The sequence below is a fragment of the Saccoglossus kowalevskii genome, chromosome 7, assembly GCF_978046115.1.
Source record: "Saccoglossus kowalevskii chromosome 7, keSacKowa6.1, whole genome shotgun sequence".
Lineage (NCBI taxonomy): Eukaryota > Metazoa > Hemichordata > Enteropneusta > Harrimaniidae > Saccoglossus > Saccoglossus kowalevskii.
This window is the reverse complement of record NC_140647.1, coordinates 12019320-12044492: the sequence shown is the minus strand read 5'-3', so window position 1 is coordinate 12044492 and position 25173 is coordinate 12019320. Positions and strand designations below refer to the sequence as shown.

Sequence of the window (25173 nt, the reverse complement as noted above, 5' to 3'; positions counted from 1 at the left end):
CTTGGCAAATAACATTCCGTAGAATCAGTGATCGTCTGTGAGTTGTTTACCATTTCTGTTTCCTTCAGGATGTTCTGAAATATTATGCTTGGTTGTTTAATTTTTTCACATGGAATAGTGCATTGTCAGATATCAACTGTTAACTTTTAGGTAAGCGTGACAATATTTTTGTGAGAAACACTGTGACTTGCGAAATAATATCAAGCTGAGGGCAGAGATGGAAACAAATCGATTTGCAGTCACTGAGCTGAGTCAGCTGGCGATGCTGTGTGTACATGTACATAACAATTATCTTATTTACGTACACAAAGTCTCGTTAGATGACAGCGATTTACGCGATCATGATTAAAAGTCAGAAATGTAAAATGTACTAAGATGTAAACGAAAGACAAAATCATAATGATCATGATTGTTGTATTTCTGAGACACTTTCAGTTTCATTCAATTTTCCAAAATAATATGTAACCAGCAACAGGACTTTGTACCAGTAGGAAAGAAAATTAAGAAATGTGCTTCAGCTCGCACCCAGTTTTCGACGAAAATAAAGATGAAAATCATGATCTGTTCAACCACAGGGTGCTCATTCACGGTCACTTGAGAGCTGAAAATCCAAATTGATAGATCTGTACTATTTATTATTAAAGTGAGAGGGTCGTCACCTGTGCACGTGCGGGAATTGATTCCCAAGCGATGATAACGCTAAAAACGCTTGTTTGTAAACAATGACATGTTATGGCCATATGATGCAAGTGTAGGTGACAACTCCCCCCGCTTTAATTTTCATCTCTACTTCTCTAGAAAAATTAGGTTATTATTTCAACAACTTCTTACCCTTAAAATATTAAAAATAAATGTTCTTTTGACAACTTGAGATGCATTATTAATCATTCTTTCCAATTGCAATGTAAGTTTATTTCATTCAAAACCCTACAATTCAGAAAAACTGACAGTTTCTTCCTCAGTTCAATAATAGCAGAAAAGTGATTATCAGGGAGTGACACTATACATTTAAAAACCTATTCTGTGGTCTACATGTATGATGAAAGTGCTCAAAATAAAAATTAGATTATTATTTTTTCAAAAGTAACAGATTAATGATATCAGTAGTTGATACTAATACACAATGTTGATGTAAATATGTGTGCTGCTATGTTTGATAATAAGAGGCGCTTAGATGCCAAGTATCAAGGTGTACTAGTATTTAGTTCAAATTAGGAGAAAATCTACTTGATTCTGTTTTGACTATAGGTGGCGCTGTTCATAAAAAACTCAATACCAGTATTCAATTTCAACTTAGGCCACACTGATTTAATTTTATGGATGACATCCTCTGAAGACCCCAAAACTAATGCGAGAGGGCGAAAAAAAAAATCCTGCCAAAAAAAAAAAATGCTGCTAAAACCACAGGACTACGGAGCTGTTATTACGAATTGAATCACAGTGTATCAAAAAAACAAAACAACAAGTCTTTATTTGTAGGAGGCACATGTTGATGTACACATCTCGTACTGTACTACTATCACAGGTATCATCACCTTTGATTTTGAAAAGGCAAGAGGATAAGGCAGATGTTAGCTTTGCCAAAGGTATACACATCAACTCAATAATAAAGAAAAACTTACTGTGTTGTATTGAAAAAAAAATTAATTAAAAATGAACAATGAGTTTGTCAACAGCAACTAGGAAATTAACTTCTTTGACATTCAAACTACAGCTTTTAAAGTGACACTTCAAATAGACTAAGTGTAGACACAAATGCTCTAGAACTATTTCAACTATGTAACAAATTATAAGAGGCTAGGTATTGAAAAAAAAACCACCAACAGAGTGTCAACACAAAATTGGATGCAGAAAATTATGTACATGTATCTTGATGAAAATTTGTCATATGATCAAAATATTACTGACTGTACGTGCAAGCAAATTATTTGAATCAGTAAATGAAAAAAATAATAATAAGAAACTTTTCTTCACCCCGAAAGGGGACTTCGGCCGAGGAGCTTCCGCTGGTTTCGTTGCAGTTTTGCCGACTTCAATGCGAACAAAGCAACCGAACTGACTTGTCGCCTGACCGACTTTTAGGCCACCATACACCTCCACTCCTCTCTCATTTCTCTCATCATTGCAGAAGAAACGCGGGACAGCCACTCTGAACAATATGTCCTTAAAGTTGTCTGGGCGAAACTCGCTTGCTGCTATCGATCTCTCGTATAGCTGTGTAAACGTCACATCTCCCTGGCCAACGTCAATTGCGTACCAGTCTACAACAATCCCTCCGTTTTACCTCTGAACTTTTATGCTCACGTATTTTGGTGGTGTGGTCGCCATGTTGGATCATTTATGACAAAATTGGCATGTTTTGAGACAATCTCCTTCCCATAGGTCTTTGCGCTTCACGTAACGCGCATCTAACTGTGCAGAGTTTGGTTTTGAGGTAGTCCAAAACGAGTTTTACGACAAGTCGGCGCTTTGCGACAATATGACAGAAAACCGATCTGTGGAGACTCGTCGTCGGAGATTTTTTTTTTTTTTTTTTTTTGAGAGAACAGGCGAAAACTAATGCGCGCGCGGATGTCATCCATAAAATTAAGTCGGTGTGGCCTTACTGTAAAGTTCTTTATTTTATCTGGAAATAAATTCTGCTAAAACAAAAAATTTTAGCTGTTTGATATAAAGTTGATTTTCACTGATTTATATAGTTAAATTTAGGAAAAAATTTCACGGTATTTTTGCTGGATTTTATTTTGACATTTTTTCTATTTAGGGAAAATAAATTCCAAGTAAAAATAAAGTAATTTATAGTGTCAAAATATTTCTCATTGGTAAATTCTATGCTGCTGAAGTGCTTTAAATGACCATTATATCAGTGTAGATTCAGCGTGATTTTAATCTTCAACTATGCCCTTTTCAATTATGTGACCATCAAAGTGTGAGCAAGCTATAGTTTGGTGCATATTACAATTATTTATTTATTTACTTAGCTTCTGTGACCAATTTTAATATTTTTTTACCTGCAGGTTACATCATACCGTCCATCATGTTGGTACCCATATTTACACTGAAACTGAACCACAAGATAAACCCACGTATGGTGGCACTGGGTAAATTTGATGGGCAGCATCCATGTTTAACATGTGCCACAACAGCTGGGAAGGTAAGTACACACTCTGCTCTAACAATTTTTCTGAAATATAATAGTTTAGGGATTATGTATATAATTGTATACATTGCCCACTGTAAATATGTATGTTACAATTTGCTGGGAAAAAAATATAGATAAATATGGCAATTCGTTATCTATCTACTGGTCAAACTTACACAATGACATTAGTATGCTCTTTAATCTGATATGATGCGTCACTGACACATGGATTTTTTGTGATGCACCTAGTTCTGCTTATACCTTGGCAAGCCAACAACAACAACAAAATCATGCTTTGAAACAGTAATGTTGAAAAAAGTCTTACTGTACTTGTAATTTATTAGTTGGTAAAATAGAAATAACATTTTAAAATAATTGTAAAAACAACATTTTCTTTTTTTTTAAATATACCTCCCCACAGTAGTCATCAACCTGACCGAACTTGATTTTTTTTGGTGGGGGGGGGGGGGGGTCTGATTTCTCCCTTGATCCCTAAATGAGTCCTGTTAGAAAGCACAATGTTAAAGCACCAGTATGTTCACACTTTAAAAAAAGTAAACATTATATAATACATGATGTGTCTTGTATCTAAAACTATTCAGAATTTACAAATGTAATAATTCTCACTATTCAACAGTCATAGCCATGGTACTATAATTGTTCCTGTGTAGGTTCATGACTTGAATTTAACAACTTTGAGGTGTTGATATCCCCTTGGTAATATTTTGTAGAAGAAAGTGTCACATTGCTTAATTAGGAGATACCCAGAGGATACTCAGAGCTTTGAATGCATACTGATTTTATTTAAAAACAAAAAACAAAGTGTAATTTTTTTTGTAAATTTCTAATTAGGCTACTACACTAGAAAAATGTTAACCCTAAGACAAGTATCAGTAGTCTATGAGCCTTCGACTACTGCTGAATTCATCTGCTGAGGTTTTAAAAAAGAAGTAATTTTGTTTTTCTGTGATTTACTAGAATCTTCCTGATACTGTATCTTCTACCGACGTTTGTTATTCTCTCTAGGTATTTGTTCACAACCCTCATACACGTGGTGCAAGAGGAGGACGTGCTGTAGATGATGGTGCAATTGATACAGATATCAGTTTATTGAATATTAACCAAGCTGTAAGTGCTGTAGAAGCTGGGCCGTTAAGTGTGGATGCTGTTAATGATACATTGATGGTTGGCACACAAACAAATCTATTGGCATATGATGTGCAAAATAATACAGATTTGTTTTATAAAGATGTAAGTATCATATAAGTTAATGACAATACTGAACAGTATTTGTTAGTCCAAAGTTCGAAACAGGGACTTATATTTCGGTATCAGTTCGTCCGTAGTCATATTTCAGAAGCCTTTGGACCAATTCTGTTCATTCTTTGCATGTGTCTAGTGTTCTAATTTGATACATACATTATACATGTTAGGATACAAGTCTATGTTTTGTTTCGCATTCGGATCAAAGATCTCCATCTATCTTGTTTTTTGGAAATGTTGTATCATGATTATGGTTTGTCATTTTCATTAAAATTTGGTATATACATTGTTCATTTTAGATTACATGTCTATGACAATTTGTTTTACATTTGGGTCAAATATGGTAGACTGGCAGCCATCTTGCTTTTTGTCCATACTACTATATCTCCAAGGCTTTTTGACCATTTTCATTCATACATGTATTTGGCACATGCATCACATATAAAGAGGTACATGTTCATGTTAGTTTGTTTCATAATGTGATCCTTCTTGTTTTTTGGAAAACACTTGTTGGTTTTCGTTCAAATTTGATACAAACATCATACATGTTGAGATACTTGTCCACGATGATTTATTTCATGTTTGAACCCAGAATGATCAGCTGCCAGCCATCTTGTTTTTTCAAAATGTATTGCCGTCCATGATAATTAGTTTCACAATCAGATCAAAGACGTTTGACTGCCTAAAATCTTGCTTCTTCATACTACTATATCTCTGTACATGGGCCTGGACAAATGAAATTCAGTTTGAATACAAAAACTGCATGAATAGCATATCCTGTTTAATTTCTGACCATGTATTTTGATTTTGGAATAGTGAAATATTACATCTAATTTCTGTTGATACTAGACCAGCCAATTATCCACTCTCAATTACTAATTATGCTTTTGGTCCATATTATTCTAACAGGGATAACAATGACTTGTTTAAATTACCTTTATTTAGTCCAAAATAAAATAACTAATGTAGAGATGTGTAAATATAGAATCATGATTGTACAAAATGTAGTTACGCAGTAGAATATGCGAAGTCTTGCAAAGTCTTGAGTTTGATAATAATTCCCTTTGTTTTTAAGCTTTCTTAAAGGGGAAGTCTAGGCTAACAGCTTTTCTATATCACTTTGTGTTTTAAAAATATTCACGCAACTCTTATGATTTATGAAATATGACATCTGTTACAAAATCTTAAGAAAATGATTTCATCTATAGCTTGTAAAATGCTGATGTAAATTTCAGTGTGCATATTGCTTAATTAATAATAGAAATTATAATGTTTCAAAGACACAAAAATAAATAAAAATGGTTATTTTGGTCATTGAAAATAAAATATTTGCAGTCAACAGGTTATATATAACCAGTATAGGTATTCTCATCAATAAATTTTATAAAATATATGGTGAACTGATATATTTATTGTTTGGTCGAAAAATTAAAAAAATAATATTTTCAGTTCTGTTGCCATAACAACCATTTTATATGTAGGGTTGGCACATGTATGCTACCATGTTCTAAATTTTAGATGTCCTACTTTAAAAGTTATAGATGAAATCATTTTATTAATTTAGTTCCTGGTTTACTGTGAACCACTGTCAAAATCACTACATGTACTACAATATTCTGTGATTTCCCTTACTTGTCTCACATGCAATTTAAGTCACAAAAGTGGTTTTCCAGTATTCTAGTATCACAAATTAAAACAAATACACATGCACTTCTTTCAAATATTTCAACTATGTTCTTGACAGGTTCATTCTTGTTTACTGTAAAATGACTAATTTTCACTGTGTTTAAATTTCACTGATTTACCATTTCAGGCATATTCAGTGGGTTTTAAATTCACGGTTTCATCATTTAGATAATGTGTTCTATGCTAAATTTTACATATTCACTGTGTTTTAATTTAGCGCATTTTTCCAGTCAGTGAAATAAGCTAAATTAAAACCCAGTGAATAATTACCCCCTTTACGGTACCTATGTCTGTTTTCATTACTAAGAATACCATGAAATTGTATTGTCATTCTCTGTTTTCTCAAACCAATCAGAACTATTATCTGTTTATTTATCTCCAAGGTATTATATGGTTCACACTAATTTTAAGTTTTTTGGTTTCATTCTATACCTTACTGGCTGTTAATTGCCCCATGTAATCACCGCATAAAAATGCAAGGATATTTTTTGTTGGCACATCATGCAATAGTAACTACTTTCTACATACATACAAACATACAAGATTATTGTAGAAGCTTGTGTGTAACCAATATGAAAAGCAAGGCTTTAAACAGTTATATTGGTTAGCTTAATTAGCAAAACACTTTTACACTATCAATGCCACTCTAGGTACTGCATTGTTCCCTGTGTTTGGCTATACAGATACAATATTCTGATTAACATCAAAACCAATTTCAGATGTATAATGATCACAAAAAGCCAAACAATTGAAAAGCTAATGAGAGCCTCCCTGGCATTTGCAATAGTCCTGAGAATTGCAAGCTGTGTGTTCATTGACTGCACCAGTGGGTGGAAAATGCTTATGTACCATTATGAGTGAGGATTTAAACAACAGAATCTGAAGGTCAAATTTGTTGCACAGACTTTTGATTACAAAATGACGGTCACCTTCAAGATGTGATAATTAACTGTTCTTTTTTCCTCTGTTTACCTACTTGTAGATACCAGATGGTGTGAATGCTATTATAATGGGTCAGTTGGGTAATATTGATGCCCCATTAGCTATTGTAGGTGGTAATTGCGCTCTACAAGGATTTGACATTGAAGGAAATGATCTTTTCTGGACTGTAAGTTTATAATTTAATGATATCAAACTTTTGAAATCTCAACATGTAATGTGTATTACATTTCCTTGATTAGAACACATTTTCCAATGCAAATACCACAACAAATCAATCAATCATTGAATCAATCAATCAATCAATCAATCATTGAATCAATCAAGCAGTTTTCAGATGATTGATGCACTTGGAGACAATTGCCTTTGTGTCCTTGGATATTCTGTATATTATTACTGTAATGCCAGCTTGAAGAAAATTTCATGAATTTTTACTTTGAAATATAGCAGCTTTCAGCTCCCAACTCCTAAGCTTAAGCTCTATGATTGTTTTCCAATAGAGCAGGGAAAGAAAGACATCTGTAGAAGTGTATGACATATTTGTACAACCAAATCTGATGTTTATGCCAGTATGTGTGCTACCATAGGAGAAAAACTAAAACCTTAATGTCTGGCTTACCAGGGAGTTGATAGATAAAATTGTTCCTGGCTTACAGACTGAGGTGTTCTTCTAAATACAGTGTAACAATTTTCCAAATGAAGTGCTTGGTTTATTGATAATGTGCAGTTTTTTAAGAAGGCTTGGTAGTAATTAATATTGGTATAGGCATGAAGTTAGCCACCGATTCAAATAGTAACCAACATCAGTTTGACAAAATACCTGTATTAATACTTTTTCAAGTTATTCACTATTCTGTAAAAAACATCTTGTGAAAATATTCTTATTCTAGGCAAAGATGAGATAAATATTAAACCACCTCTGTTTTGACCACACTAAAACACTTTTAAAATGCACATAAATAATGATGAAGTTTGATCTCACAGGTTACTGGTGACAATGTTTGCTCATTAACATTATGTGATTTTACTGGTGATGGCAAGAAAGAACTGGTGGTGGGATCTGAGGATTATGACATCCGAGTCTTTCAAGAAGATGAAATAATTGCTGAGATGACTGAAACTGAGGTAAATTTCTTGCTCATTAGCAACGTCAAAAATTGTTGTTTTTTTTTACATTGAAGAATCTAACAAAATTGTCTATAAATTTATTTCTGTGTTATTTTGTTTGCATGTGTGTAATTTTTGGATGTACCCGGTATTTCAGTGTGTTTATTTGCCTTTGACAGGCCATAACATCACTGTGTGCAATGGAGAACAGCAGGTTTGGGTACTCCTTAGCCAATGGTACTGTGGGTGTATATGATAGAACTTCAAGGTACTGGAGAATTAAGGTATGTTATGCTAGCTTTGAAGAAAGAGCTACAAGTACAGTAATATCTTTTATTATTATACATATGTCACCGTAATGCAGTACAGTGTGCCATAATTTTGCGGTATTGTATGGGGTATTTTCATCCTACTATATAAGGAAATGTGAATTCCAAATATGGAATGATTACACACGTAAGTGTCCTCTAATAATAAAAACAAACATGGCTGCCACAAGGGTTTGACTGGACTCCACACAAAGAAGTTTGCTGATTCTGTTCTAAACATTTTGGATTTTGACATTCCCATAGTGTATCCTTGGGAGGAAAAGATGTATAATAATAAGGTTATTACGAGAATACCTCAAAGTATGCACTCAGACAGTACGCCGCCGCTGTGCGTCAGTCGGTACTCAGCTGTACTGTCTTCGTGCATACTTTGAGGTATTCTCGTAATAACCTCATATTATCCATAACTTTTTCGTTGAACACACTGGTTTAACAAATGTTTTTGAAAAATTTCAGATACTTACAACAGAATTCACTACTATACATTTGCGAAAAATGCATTAGTTGATTTCTATTTGTGAGTTAATGTTGTCAAGTTTGTGATGAGACTATGATTTTACAGTTATATGGTAGCACACCTCTAAATTTAAAAAAAAAATTACACTCGATCATAATACTTGGTTATCATATCAGTGACTTTCAATCAAATTCAAGGTACGATGTTTTTGTTTTATGTTTTTTTTTAACTCTGTTTTATTTCAGTCTAAAAACCATGCAATTGTTATAAAAAGTTTTGATTTAGATGCTGATGGAGTTCCTGAACTTATAACTGGATGGAGCAATGGAAAGGTAATTAATGTACACATCTAACACAAGTAAAAATTAAAAGGCAGGTATTTTGATAATTGGGAATATGCATGAATGATTGTATCATTACTGCTTTCATTGTATTGCACTAAATACCATAACCATCAAATATGGTGCTTTTAAATATTATGTTTCGATAGTTATTGCAAAATGACTCAGTGTGAACTCATCGTAAATAAATGTTACAACTTTATAGAGTATCAAATTACCATGCATATTAATAAGGTGTTTTGATACATAACATCATAGTTGATTTGTGTCATTTTTATGCCCAAAATAAGTTTACATTGTACTTCACAATCAAAAACAATTTCTAAAACAACTGTATTTGGTTCAAGTATGATGTTTACAAAATGTGTACATTGGCTTCTTTGCCTGTAATTCAAATCCTCACTGAGTGATGACTGTAGCATTTGAAAGTCACAAATAGGTAAGTTTGGGATGTACAATCAAAATGATAGACAGCTTTATGTCAGACCTAAAATGTGATTTTGCGTACTGCATGAAAGGCATCTGTCAAAATTCCTATCTTTCAGGGAGGAATATGATGTTGAGATATCTTTACTTGACCATCATTATATATAGCACACTAGTAACTGTGGAAACAGCCACAAAATTGTTTCACGTTTGTTGAATCCCATGCAATCTTTTGATGCAACTACGACCTTTGCTTGTCGTCTTTTTTTATGTTCAATTTTGCGCATCATGCTGGATCTTGCAGGGAATGGAAAATGTTCTATTGTAGAGTAGCATTAAGACTTGTATTTCCAAATAACACCATAATATGTTACTAAGTTATGTATTTCCATGTTGTATCTAGATTGATGCTAGGAGTGATAGAACTGGTGAAGTGGTCTTTAAAGATAATTTCTCAGTATCATTAGCTGGAATTGTAGAAGGTGATTATCGTATGGACGGAAAAGAAGAACTTATTTGCTGTTCCATTGATGGAGAAGGTCAGAATTACACTATAGTTTACATGTATTATAATCACCATACATATAAGAGTCATTGGTATACTCATCTTCCAGTTTAATTCTTCTTTTAGTTCGTGGATACTTACCTGCCAGTAAGGACATGAAAGGCAATCTAATGAACACCAATGTAGAACAAGATACAATTAGAGATTTGAGTCAAAGGAAACAAAATCTACTACTAGAATTGAAAAATTATGAAGAAAATGCACGGGTAGGTATATTGATTGTGATTGGACCTCGTTCAAACATAGTCACCTCTGTATCTCAGACATGCCTGTGCCAGTTATATTCAAATTTCACACACACATTACACATCATGCACAAGTATTTGTTTCATGAGCCAATTCAGGCTCTCTGAATGACAGCAATTTTAATGCATAAAATTCATCAAAATCATTAAGCTTTTCCAGAACTGGATCTTAGTTGTGCATGAACATATCTCATTCAAACTTGGTATCTCAATTGAACATACTAGGTCTTTGGTGTACATCATTTTTCCCTGAATTTTCATTCAATCTAGTGTTGTACATGCAGGACTTAGGTCTGTGTGGCTTTGGTTCATGTCGAAAAGCATGTCAGAAAATTGTTTCGCAGTTTTGCCAAAAGAAAAAAAAGGTAAATCATGCATCAACAACATGCATTATGCATTCCCTTGACTTCATTTGTTTATAGGCTGGCCAACAAGGAAATCAACCCAAAGACTTTGATTCTCAAGATATGGGTATAATTCCTGCCAATACTCAACTGCAGACTTCATTGGCAGTAAACCCTGGAACTGATGGTAAACAGGTAAGTCAAGTATATGCTTTCATCCTACATGAAGTCTGACAATGATTGGCCATATTGTAGTATCATCACAATAAACCTTAAATGCAAATGGCACCGGGATCTCGTTGAATGCAATAGGTCCCCAAGACTTGTTTTGCTCTTCATATAGTGTTCCATTTCTATCATCAGGTAAGAGAAAATAGAGCACTAGTTGGGGGCAAAAACACGTCTTGTGATCCCAGCATCTATTTGCAACTAACGTCTATTGCATTTTGTGGTAAACAGATTTTAACTCCTAATAGGCGTGTTTCTATGTACTGTAGAATACTCTATTTTCGCTATTTTCGCTGAAGGGATGATTCCGTGAAAATAAAATCCAGCGAATATACATTTTTTCCTATATTTTACATTAATCTCATCAAAAATCAGTGAAAATAAATTCTAAGCAAAACGCCCAAAAAGCCTTTTCAGCGAAAATAAAGTATTCCACAGTAGTTAGGACCAACATACAACTGTTTTTCAGAAGTAAATGTTTTCACTTTAGAAATAATTACTTCATGTACATAAGATAGACAGCGTTGAATCTCAATGCACACTACTGTAATACATAACAAAAACAAAAGAAGAAGACAACTACCATATCCATGTGCTCTTTAAATTCAGTAATAGATCCAGGAGGTGTGATTTGCACACATCGGATACATAACATTCATTAGGGATTAAAATTGGGAATTTTTTAAACTGGAATATAATTTTTATTAAACAGATGATTTGTGCTCACAGACTATATTGCATAGCACTTTAAATTGATACGTTATTAAGAGGTACGTCCATCGTAGTTGTAACCCAAGGTTGAAAATTTGTGTGTACACACTTGCCATACACTATTTAAAACATACATTAGAGTTATTCTGCCTACTTCTCTATCTAATCTTGCTGCACACTTACCCATTTATTCACCTGATGAGTGGCATAATGGTTAGCTTGTCTGCCCAGCATCAGGGAGATTATGGGTTTGACTTCCATGGTCATCTGCTCACTAACCAGTGAAAGAAAAAAATTTACAGCATTTATTGTTTGGAGAATGGTATTCAGCCGGAGAGATGTAAAGTTTTTACTTCTGTATAGTTTTTGTTCTTCATGCACATAAAAAAAAATGTTGTCGCAGCAAGTAGCAAATCACCATAACATGACTGAACTTACCCTTGTTACAGGATTTGGATTTGCAAGTCGTTCTTTTTTTAATAAAAATAGGTCTGGAATAAAATTCAAGTTTGAGAATAATTATAAGTTTTATATTCCTCTTATTTGAAACATACCATAGTTATTTTGGATTATCTTTAATAACCATATAACACAGCAGTCTTCAATTCTATTTAAAACATATTTACAAGTTTGAAAATTTCACTTCAAAGAATAGTAAAAAAACATAAACAGATTATAAAACAAATAAAACAGGGACATGTTTTGATTTTATGAAAAAGTCTACTACTAACCATTACTTACCATATGTATACTGGTATTTGTCAGTTAGCTAAACACACTCAATAAAACAAATATATTTGTAGTGATTTATTTCTCATATCCTAGATCCAGTATCAACCAAACATGATTTTTTAAACAATTTGCATTATATATCAGATTATAACGTACAATACATTATTTTGTAGCCACATGTTGAGTTATGTGTATCCACTACCAATGATACTGTATTAAAAGCTGTCCTTATATTTGCTGAAGGTATCTTTGAAGGGGAAAGCCATGTTGTGTAAGTAATTATACTAATGTCAACACATGCCTTAAAATCATAATCCCCACTTCGCCACAATTTTATACAGTTTTTCTCAATATTGTAATCCACATAGCTCATAGCAGATTTTATTTTCTACTTGGATAATGTCTTGGGTATTATAGTTTTTTTTTATTTAGTAGAAAACTGTTGTTTTTCAAATTTCCTTACTTTGCAAACAGCTGTTTCAAAATCAAGCACTATTGCAATAACACTTTTTACCTTGCCCGTACCATCAAAGATGGAAGGGAAAGGTATATTAAGGGAAAGATTTTGTCCGGCGTTGTCGTTGTTGTTGTTGTCGTCGTCGTCGTCGTTAATAATTGTTATTGTGTGCATAATAACTTTACCAATTCTATTCCAAACTTCATCAAACTTGGTCACCTTATTCATCAGTATAATGTCTTCCCTGAGTTTGAACAATAGATGTCCTGTATGAAAATATCATGCAAAAATTGAGAAAATCTGATAAAATATTTTGACTGTTTCTACTTGACTGATCACTGGTGATACACATCAGAGGTCACTGATCTCAGTGGAAATATGCATTGTTGTATGTGTTCAATGAAGCAAATGATTTATCTTGTAATAATATCCTTGGTAATGTATCCCAGAATCCCATACTGGGTTTCAAAACCAACTCATGGAGAGATTGCACAGTCTGATACACATTTTTAAACCTACCAATAAAATCTTTACAGAAAACAAGATGTCAGAAAATCAATATAAGCACTCCTATGAACTGGGTGCCAAACTTTGATCAAGATCTGAAGCTAATAGAAAATCTGTTTAGTTCAAAGTTATCAAATCAAAAACAATACATAAAAAGCAAAACATTTCATCCACATTTTAAAAAGAAAATTGTTCTAAAATATATGTATTCTGTATTTGACAAATAGTTCATTCGACAAATGAAAACTCGCAGGAATATGTTTCAGCTATTAGAACAGAATGATAGTTTTCATAATACTAGTTTAAAAACGCACTTCGAAGATTGCAGTGTTTGAAGATGTAGATTCTCAGGAGGCAACAGTACTGTTGACTTCTCACTCCACTGGACACCAACTAACTATTTAAGTTGATTTGCATATAAAGCAGAGCTTGCAACATGATAGCTATTCATAAAGGGTGTTTTTTTTACTTTTCATATAATACAGTAGTCACACAATGAGGCAGTTCGTATTTGTCTCAGTGAATCATTAATTTTTGACAGACACCTGTACAAAATATTTGGACAAAAGCCAGCTAAGATTTTCTGTTATCTTGCATGTTTTATGAATCTATTCACGTCTAAATGCAGAACTTTTTTTTTGCGATGAGGCATTTATTTTTATACTAAAATATCTGAATTACTTTGAATAAAACTGGAAACAACTGGAAATTATGTCCCTTAAAATAATTAAACAAATAAGGCACCAATGTTTTTGTAAGATATTTACATCTTTTAAGGACATTCGGTAGACTGATTCCCCACTGTTGGTTCAACCCCAAAACTTGTTTGTATTCAAAATAATTATGACAATGCATATTTATATTGAAACAAACTGTGATAAAGGGAATTATATTAACAAAGGGCAAGGTCACCAGAGTTCAACTATGTTGTTTGTTATGTGAATTGAAAGTCAGTTAGATTTAAAGACAGCCATTCAGGAGATGTATAAGACTCTTCTATTTACGAGTGTAGCTTTTGGAAGAATCAACTCTCACTTTTATCCCCACAACAGCGCCACCAACGATAAAACTACTAAAATCTTATATTTTTATTGCAACTCAAATATGGTGTATTGAAGATTTACACATGTGCATGTCATATGTTTGTTTGCATATCCAAAGTTTATAGCAAGTTTTATCTTACAATCCTTATGTCTATATGTTCATATTTCCAGTCATCCAAATATCAATAACTTAACTAACTGTCTCAAGGTGCCCATCACTCCACCAAAAGATGTCCAAGTGGATTTACATATAAAAGCATTTGTAGGATACAAATCAAGGTAAGATTAATGCATGACATGAACAATGTAACATTGTGCCATGTCTATGTTAGGTCTGACGAATCCAGGACAGTCTGACTAGGTGCAGTAAATGTTGTATGAGAAACAAAATTGGGGCAATGCATGTGCATCATTCATCATTCTATCACTAGTAGATAATATTTATCTGCAACATGTCAGCTTTTTAATTTCCATTGATTTCATCTTATTACATCTTATTACAGTAGTCAATATCATGTGTTTGAGTTAACACGGCAGTTGCCCCGATTCTCTATGTATATACCGTGTAATGATCAAGTGGCAGAACCCAAGAGTTCAGTAGCATTTACAATCAATGAACGTGTACAACGAGTAAGTATAGAATGTGTAAGATAACATCTATTATTATCTGTCACCGTAGCGTCATAAATTACAGCATGCCGTAATTTTGCGGTATTTGACAGGGTATTTTCATCCTACCATATTAGGAAATGCGAATTCCAAATATGGAATAATTACGCGCATAAGTGTCCTCTAATAATAAAAACAAACATGGCTACCACCAGGGTTTGATCGGACTATACACAAAGAACTTTTTGGATTTCGGCATTCCATTGATGTATCTTTGGAAGGAAAAAATGTATAATAATAAGGTTATTACGAGGATACCTCAAAGTATGCACTCAGACAGTACACCGCGCATCGACCTCTGCTGCGTGTCGGTCGTTACTCTCGCTGTACTATCTTTGTGCATAACTTTGAGGTATCCTCGTAATAACCTTATATTACTGTCAGTAGTAGTGTATATGCATTATTCAAATGTTGGTAATTTTTACATGGCATAATTGGCATAAACTTGACTGTTTGTAGAGATGGGAGCTGTGAAATTCTTGCATCACATTTGGATGGTTAGTTTATAACATTTTATTCACATTTCTCCAGCTATTATATTGATAGCACAGTATATCTAGGCAGCAAATTTAATTTTGTCATGACATACATTATTTAAAAGTTATAATTGTCTGTAAACAAAACAATTGCATCGTCCGGGTGTAAAGAGGTGGCATCCTGATTTCCCTTGTCAGCTATGCAGAGTTACATGATTGTTTGCACAAGAGGATTAGTGTTCACAGTACAATTCAGTGTACACAGTTAGTTAATAGAACTATGAAATAGAACTATCACTGATAGAACTAATTCCATCACTGCATAGCAAATGGATGCGTGTATGATAAATGGGTGATATAAATATATGATATACAGGAAATATGTGATATCATGCTGATTGTGCAACTAAATGAATAAATACATGATTGTGCAACTAAATAAATAAATACATTATTTTTGTTCTGAAAATACAAAATCAGAAAATACAACGTAACATTTTTGGATTGTTATGCAACAATCTCCTATTACATTAAACCTTGTGATTTTGATGAATAGAACATTAAATTTGAATACTGAAACTCTGAGGTGTTGTAAGGTTTGTAGAATGCATTGAGATTTTTAAAAAAATTGTTGGTTAGTTAATTCTCTATGTTTCTCCAGAGCATAAGTAAACTAATTTCTTCAGCCTTCATGATTCAGAGCAAGCCAGTGGGTCTCGTTCCAGGTTTTGCCCATTATTGCCATTTCTTCTTTAACTTTCCATCACCAAGTGCCCATTTATCTTCCTCTTTTCTTCCCAGGTGGTGCCTATCTGAGTGCTTGAATATCTGGTCTTATTTATTTGTATATATATACATGTCCCAACCATCACCAGCATCTCTGCATTACTTCATCATTGATGTTATTGATGCTTATGCATCTGCATCATGAAAAATGTGTTTTTATCCTAGCTGCATATACATAAATATGTAGTATACTTTATTTGCCAATGTGTTGCTTACACACTTATTGAATATATTATTCAGGTTGTGATGTGGATCAACCAAAATTTCTTACTACCTGAGGATCTGGCATGTGAAGGTTCTTTAAATGCTGGCTTCATGTCACTAAGGGGATCTGGACCCATGTTTGTCAAAATGGAAACCAATGGACAGGTATGCTAATAGTATTGTACATATGTAGGTGTGGTTTCAATATACTAACATTTGATTCTGAGTTTATCTCCAAGTGCTTAGACTACCAGTTAGTATTGTGTCATTATTGCTACATTTTTTACAGCTTTAATTTGCCAGGTACCGGTATAATTTTCCGGGTATCAATATTACTTTTGGGCAGTGTCCTCTGAGCAGATAATAATATCCCACACAGAATTAGTTCCACTTTTACCATACCATCTCATGCCTATTGTTAATTATTAAAACTATTTTCAAAGTTTTATAATTGTTTGTGCTCTATCAAAAACAACAAGATTAATATTTGTTTGTTGCCTTCTTACCTGTTAGCGAGAGATGAGCTACAACTGTATCATCCTCTATTTCATTCACTTTTTCTTTTATGATGACTTGTTCAATCTTTGTAATCAGAAGAAAAACACAGCCCATACATTTTATAAACTTACTCAACTTTCTGTCAATGTGAAATTGAGCAGAGGTGAATTTGTTTACATGAAATATGCATTTCTGCAAAAATCATTGTGACATACCGGTACTTTGTTTTATAGTAATGGGTAGCTTCATCTCTGTTTTAAGACTTGTAACATAAGATTATTGGGATTTGTGATTGTTTTCTTTATGTGACAATGCTGTTGTACACCACATGAAATGTTTGCCGTGTCATCTTCAGGTTATATTAAAGACTGATGACATGGACTTGGCTGGTGATATCATTCAAGCCTTGGCTAGTTTTTTGGGTATTGAAGATTTACAAGTCACAGCTGATTTTCCAATGCATATGGAAGAACTGAAGAACATCCTTGTAAAGGTTAGAACTTTTGTTCTCTTACTTAGGTACATCTGACATTCAATCATTCATTCATTCCTTGCCAATAGTCACAAAGTTATTCTGTAAAAATTGTACTTGTTTCAATGAAAATAGCAAGTATGTACTCAAACTAGTTAAAAACCTGCATGTTTATAACCCTAGATTATCATGTAAATTAGTAACAATACCAACTATCAATGGAATTCATTCCATTCCCAAAAATAAGACACCATATTGACGGTGGTGCTCCCATAATGCATCTCAATTATGTGAATAAGAGAATAATGTCTCTAGGAATGGAATGTATTTGATATTATCAATCTTTAGTGCCAGGGATGTCATCATTTCATTTCACAACCATGCATGCTGGTCTTCATATATTAAATAATGTTATTTTAGATCCATTTATAATTTGTCCAATTTGTTTTCACTTGTAAGAGCAGTCATGTGTATAATGTTCTGTAAACTGCTTTGATTTGGTAGGAAACAAATTTGATGACATTTTGTAGCATTGAATATCTCTTTGGGGTCATATGACACAGTGTGTCAGCAGCTTTCACAAAATATTGTCTTCAACAAAGCAATAAAATTATCATATCACAAACATTTCTAGCAACGAAAATTGAGCAGTTTACAGTATTTAACAGAAATTTCCCTCATAAAACCCTTATTTACATTTGATTGTCCTAGGTTGATGAATACCATTCTGTACGACAGAAATTAACAGCTGAGATGGCAGATCATTCTAATCTTATACGTAGTTTAGTTGTCAGAGCTGAAGATGCCAGACTAATGTCAGACATGTAAGTCAACATTCTGTTTTGTATCAAGGTCAATTTTGTTAAAATTATGACATTAATTACTTGTAAACATATTCAATTTTTATTAGTCTTAATTTTGCGGTTTTCCCCAATACTTTAAAATGACTAATTTTCACTGGGTTTAAATTTCACTGATTTCAGGCATATTCAGTGGGTTTTAAATTCACAGTTTTATCATTTAGATAATGTATTCTATGATAAATTTTACATACTCACTGGATTTTTATTTAGCGCATTTTCCAGTCAGCGAAATAAGCAAAATTAAAACCCAGTGAATAATTAATCCATTTACAGTAACCAAAATCATGCTGGAACATATAAAATTACAATAGAACTAAAATATGTGAATTAATGCCTTTACAATAATCGTTAGCTTCATTCCCTATGGTTGTCATGTTCTTTCTGAAAGTCAATAGCAATGCTTTTTAGGGCTTGAACTTCACAAAGGTACAATAGTTGCCTTGATGCCCTTTGGGTTGCCTTGATGCCCTTTGGGTTGCCTTGATGCCCTTTGGGTTGCCTTGATGCCCTTTGGGTTGCCTTGATGCCCTTTGGGTTGCCTTGATGCCCTTTGGGTTGCCTTGATGCCCTTTGGGTTGCCTTGATGCCCTTTGGGTTGCCTTGATGCCCTTTGGGTTGCCTTGATGCCCTTTGGGTTGCCTTGATGCCCTTTGGGTTGCCTTGATGCCCTTGATATTTCCTAAAATTATTCCTATAATGCAAGGCAATTTTATCAACTTTAGATGCTCTCCGAAGCCCGCAAATTAGGATGGCATTATAACTAAAATATTCTCAAATTTTCACAAAGCTAGTTGCCCATACTTTGGTTGTTTGTGTCGACCTACAAACAGTGGCAAAATTACATGGTTTTTCAGATAGAGGGCGCTTTACCATACCACACTTATGAATGAATTTGTTTAGAATGGTGTTTTCAGTTCAAAACCGTTCAATAATGACATTGGCTTGTCAGGGGAATCCTTGAATGTGGGCTGTCAATTCTGTTGATTTGGCCAATTTTGATGGAGGCTGTGATGGTACAGTAAATAATAATGTTATGCTATAATAGTAACCATGTAGTCATACAAATTATTTTCATAGTGGGAAATGTTTGTGACAGTATTGTCAAATATCTGTAATGTACCACCTGGTATTGAGGTATTAGGAAAAAACAAAAAATAGTGTACTGTAAAATCTGTATTAGAAACCGCGGCTTCTATTAAAATGGTACAATGCAACAGAGGGGATGCGGCTTCTATTAGAGCATCTACACATATGAGAAATGATGAATTTTTGGTTCTCAAACATTCAAAATAAATGGGTGCGACTTCTATTAGGGATGCGGCTTCTAATACAGATTTTACGGTAATTGTGATTAGGGTATTCTCCACTAACATGTGACTACAACAAAATATATGTTTTAAGAAAGTTGGGTTACAGAAAAATGTGATCATGCACTTTATTTTGTTAATATTTGCTTAGGAGATTAATTTGCAGAAGCTCCCATGACCCGCAATAATTTTTTTTTTCTGAGTTTGATCATTTCTTGCTGTTCGTTCCTTCTATGTTTTTGCTTCTTTCACTGTTACCTTACAAAATGAAAGTCTTTGAAAGTGGGTTAAACAATTTTTAAGTTCCTCTTAGTTCTAGAAATTTTTGGGTCTCTCACCTTGTTTCTGTAACTCAAAATTAAAGGTCTACGAGACATCATTTTTAGCCTATTTTGATGTGAAAAGATGATGTACTGGCAATTTGTGCAATATTAATTTATTGTCAGATTTCGATCATACTTTATTAAATATACAAGTACATGTATTTGATCTAGTAGGATTGTTATTCTGTGAAAAAAGTGGTTGATCCAGAAAGTGACAAAACTGTTAATAAACTGTATTTATTGTGACAACACAGTAGTAAATGCAATATTTTTTTAATTATTCTAATAATAGGAAAAACATGAGAAAAGGATATATGGAGCTGTATGACTTGAACAGAGATCTTATAAATGGATATAAGATACGATGTAATAATCACAATGAATTGTTAAGTTGTTTAAAATTAGTCAACCAAATGATACAAAAAGCTGGTAGGTTGCGAGGTAAGTAGTGCAATCACCTAGTGCTTCATTCGTTATGTAGTTATCATATATAGTTTTTTTTTACATGTATAATGTCTTGCAAAATGTTGTACCTTATATATCAGGCCTGTCTTTTTATTCTTCAACTGTGAGATGATAGAGGGCAGTATTACTCAAACCATATACTGTAAAGGGGGTAATTATTCACTGGGTTTTAATTTAGCTTATTTCGCTGACTGGAAAAATGCGCTAAATTAAAACACAGTGAATATGTAAAATTTAGCATAGAACACATTATCTAAATGACGAAACCGTGAATTTAAAACCCACTGAATATGCCTGAAATGGTAAATCAGTGAAATTTAAACCCAGTGAAAATTAGTCATTTTACAGTACACAGGCAGGTGTACTACTCAAATTAGGATTTTTTTTTTTCAACATTTGTATTCCATTTTCCATACAAAAATACAGTAAAAGCTAAAAAAAAATATGTAGTAGCCTGTTTGATTTATAGCAAATTAACATTTGTCATTTTTTAATGCTGATGGGCAAATTTAAAATCAAAAACATACTTTTGAAAGGAATAATAATTCAGCCTCAATGAGGGTAAAATACCTTCTTTAAAAAAGATATGTGTGTATAAAATGTTTACTGGTATTTGGAATTCTGTGTTCATCTATATAAAACCATGTGGAATTCGCCAAGACTAGAGATTTTTTTTTTGTGGTATATCTGTTATGTTTGCAATAAAGCAGACAACTGTGAATACGGCTTATCTTCAAATACAGGATTACTGTTATTCACATTGTCTCGCATGTTCATTTGCAGTTGGCAAGTTCAAGACGCAGGTAATCAACTCCTGCAGAGCAGCAATCAAGAATAACAATATTCAAGCCTTGGTAAAGATCATAAAAGCTGGTTCTTCCTGAGTTTTAATGACTGTACCTGTTTACATCTTTCCATACACTCACTGTACTGTGATTTGCCTCCAAGATTCCACATCTTCTCAATATATGTATCTTTCTGAAAATGTTTGAAGAAAAAAGATCTGGTTTTGCTAGCATACATTTTGTGCATATACCATAGACGTTATATGGTGATTGTGTTGCCCCCCCCCCAAATAACTAATTTGTTTCTGTTCAGAGTGTGTATTTTTCCTGGTTTCTGCCAAACATTCACAAAATGAAAGAATAAAAGTGTTTGCCCATCTCAGGATCACAAACAAATATTGAGGGGGGGGGGGGGTTACTCGCTATTCGTAGTTACTGTTAATGCCTTATATGGGCATTTGTTGTTGCCATTAAATTGATATACTTTGTTCTTCACACTTGAACCTCAGCGTGTACAAGTGCTTTGTTCGGTTTTCTTTGTAATCCAACTCACTCGGTGTGGGGATCAATATCAATTTTTTTTTTACATTGCCTGAAGCATAGAAACTGGTTATACAATTGGGGTTTGCTCCTTGTATTTGATGTGTTAATTAGTGTTTTCTACTACTGCTTTGATGAAGGTGGCAAGTTTCTAAAATTAATTCTGATGCTGAATGTAGGTTGGCAAACAAACATCCCACGAAGAACTGTTTTTGTAATTAAACATTCTGATCATTGGGACTCCGTTAGAATTACAACCCAACTTGGCCTTTGTGAGGAATTAATCTGAAAATAGCACTTGCAGGGAGTTTGCAGGGATTACTGAAATTGCGGGAAGAAATCTGTATGGGTGACTTCAACCATGTGTAGTTCAGGTGACTTTAATTGAGTCTCTCATTTTAAAATGCTATCCGTAAACCTGTGGTTTAGTTGACTTTACAGACAGAGTACTTATCATACATTCTCATCGCAGAGCACTAATATCTACGGCTTCTGACTGGAATGTCTTTGTCTGCTGTGTTCCCTGCGCCATATGTAGTTGAGGCAACTTTAATTGAGTCTGTCATACCTTAAGATGGGGAGAGAAAAATACTTATTTTTGTACAAGCTGACACCTGATTAAAGTCAGCATATCTACGCCGGTGATGTGTTTTATTACCACGGAGGCTGATAGGAATCTCTTTGTCCCATCATCTATGTATGCTTGCCGAATCTGCGGTGACTTCAATTGACTTTCTTACATTTTAAAATCATGATTCTGAACTTGTCACTTAATTTACTTTGCAAAGAAGCCAGTATAACTGTCGTAGCTGTGCAGAGGATTACCATAGCTGGTTGCAAGAATTCTTTTGTTTGTCCTCTGACTCCTATTATGAGTCAGTGGTGTTGTTAGGGTGAGCCTAATTTAATTTTTCACACTTCAGTCCTACAGTAACAGCATTTGTTGTCAAAACTGAACACCAAAATATATTCCTTCATGTGCATGGATGAGACCTTTACAGTTTTAGATTTTTTCCATGCTTGTTGTCCTCTCTGTGTGACACTGTTGAGCTGTTTGTAAATAATAACACGCTCCAAGTACCAGCGACGCACTCTAAAATGAAATTAATCCGTGCCGACGAGCTATCATTTTGGATTTTACACACCTGCAGAGTTTTACTATCCGAATTACAAATTCGCAGCTGACAATAGTTATCGGAGGGATATTGATTAATTAATTAATTAGTTTGTTGCTCCTTTTGAGTCCAGCACACCAAACGCAAGAACTAATAAAAACAGTTCTCAGCTCCCTCGCGGGGCAGATTCAGAATCTTCGATTTGTTTAAAAAAAAAAGTGAAATTTGGCAGATGTTACCAACGCTTTTCACCAAGGTGCCCATATTAAGGACAAATCTTCCAAAACTATTTAATGTTTTAATTATGTGAGCCTGTGAGACATTAATCTGACCAACATATGTTGTGTTTACATCGTCTGTGGTTTCTGGAAACATGAAAATACAGTTTGAATGAAAGTTGTAATCCAGGCACTCCGCTTCACATGTAACAGTTGAAATTTAAATTAATTATTATATATTTATTTAATGGCATCATCCATCCAATTCCAGAAGCTTTCTACGAGCTGATGGGATATATTTTCTGTAAATTAGTTTATATTTGTTTTTTTGTTCACTGTACATATTTGATATAGAATAATTGTGTATATATCTTTGTTTATTCTCATTACTTGTGTCATATTTTTTTTCCATTCCCTAATTGTTGTACTTCAATAATGTTTATATGGTGTAATGAAATAAAGATTGTAATATTTAATTGCTGTGTTCATGATATTCATATACATAATTTAATTGAATTGTCCCTGCTCTATGCACTGATAGACAAGTCATACATCTCTGTTGGATTTTTTCGTCTCTTTTTTTCTATCTTCCTATTACATGTATATACTTATTTATTAACTATTATCGATTAAAACTATTGTTTTTCTTTTTACCTGATCGCAAAACCCAAAGTTTCAAATTTGAGTGCAATTTTCTGTATTCCTCATAGTCACTGAGCAAATTACTCTTCCAATCAGAATGCCTTACACAAATCGGGTTCAACCATTGTTTACAATACAAGCAGTTTGATTTGATGCTGGTTTTTAGAGTTGCAATTTTCATGTTCACTTTCATCAGATTGCGAGACTTTACTCTGTCAAATAAACACTGATTACAAATGAAAGTAACTAAAGTATAAATAAAGGAAAATTAAAAAAGCACCAAACAAAAATTGTATTTTAATAAAATTGCTCTAAAAGTAGAAGTCCATTCTTTAATTTTTATTGAAAGTTTGTCATTAATTGCATGGCAATGTGCAGTGGAGCTATAGTTTCATGGTAACACAAACTTTTAATTTTTTTTAAAAAATAATTCCGGATTACAAGTCACGATTCTTTCACCCTATGTCACCACCCTTCAATTTGTGATATGGCACAATACATGTATCTCCAACATAAAAACCAATAGTAAAAGAATGACTGCTGTTCACTAAAATACAACCATCATGATTTTCTCAACAACAAAAAAATAGGCTGGTGACACCCAATTGTACCTTATTTGCTTTGTAAGTAGTGTATGTACTTGCGTAAATTACAAGGGTGTTTCTATAGTCAAAATAAAGAATATGTTAAAGGGTTGTCGCGCCACGTATGCATGAAATATATGGGCCTCCTATAAATAAATATACAGAATTTGAAATTTGCGCAGATCAACGAGTACAAACTGGGACGTTTGCAAGCTTTAATTAGGTGATTTGAAGGTATCGAAGGAGTCACCGGCGGTAATCAGTGCCCAGGTCAACCCTCATACTTGTGATTTTCATTTGAAGAGCGCATTGGATTGTGGGAAAAATCAATGTTTATCAACACAAATGTCACACTTGCGCAGCGCGACGACCACTGCACTTTAATGTTTCAGTGTATAACATATGCAATTTGTGGTTTACGTATGCTTCTAATAGAGCAAATACGATTTCCTTACATTGACCAAGACTATAATTTATTTCAAAATGAATAAATTCTGGGTATTTTCGTTAAGGCTTTTTCATAAACAGTTGAAAAACCCATTCTGAGAATGTGTCATAAATTACTTTTGCCGGGTGTTTGATACTGCTCTGTTTTATATCTTCTGGTCAATGTTCTTTGTCTGTGCATCGGTGCGTATGACTTTGTCGCATGTAGCTTGCTTGCATCGATTCCCTTCCATTCACATATGGGTGTACAAAAGTGA

General features: G+C 33.6%; 1 protein-coding gene across 1 annotated transcript; it reads left to right on the top strand.

Annotated features, from left to right (window-relative positions):
* The first annotated feature begins 18 nt into the window (after positions 1-18).
* LOC100375650 (BBSome complex member BBS2-like) lies at positions 19-23719 on the top strand. Its single transcript, XM_006811098.3, has 18 exons — positions 19-150; positions 3018-3154; positions 4169-4393; positions 7074-7199; positions 8015-8155; positions 8317-8421; positions 9169-9255; positions 10094-10229; positions 10322-10461; positions 10923-11039; positions 12689-12786; positions 14694-14801; positions 15026-15152; positions 16694-16822; positions 17511-17648; positions 18339-18451; positions 20413-20561; positions 21369-23719. Exons 2-18 carry the CDS (start codon positions 3038-3040, stop codon positions 21467-21469), a joined length of 2157 nt encoding a protein of 718 aa, XP_006811161.2. The 5' UTR covers positions 19-150; positions 3018-3037; the 3' UTR covers positions 21470-23719.
* The last annotated feature ends 1454 nt before the right edge of the window (positions 23720-25173 follow it).

Coding starts and splice junctions, on each gene's coding strand:
- LOC100375650 (XM_006811098.3), top strand. CDS start 3,038: ATGTTGGTACCCATATTTACACTGAAACTGAACCACAAGATAAACCCA. Junction 11,040..12,688: donor CTGGAACTGATGGTAAACAG/GTAAGTCAAGTA, acceptor ATTATTTTGTAG/CCACATGTTGAGTTATGTGT. Junction 15,153..16,693: donor TCAATGAACGTGTACAACGA/GTAAGTATAGAA, acceptor TATATTATTCAG/GTTGTGATGTGGATCAACCA.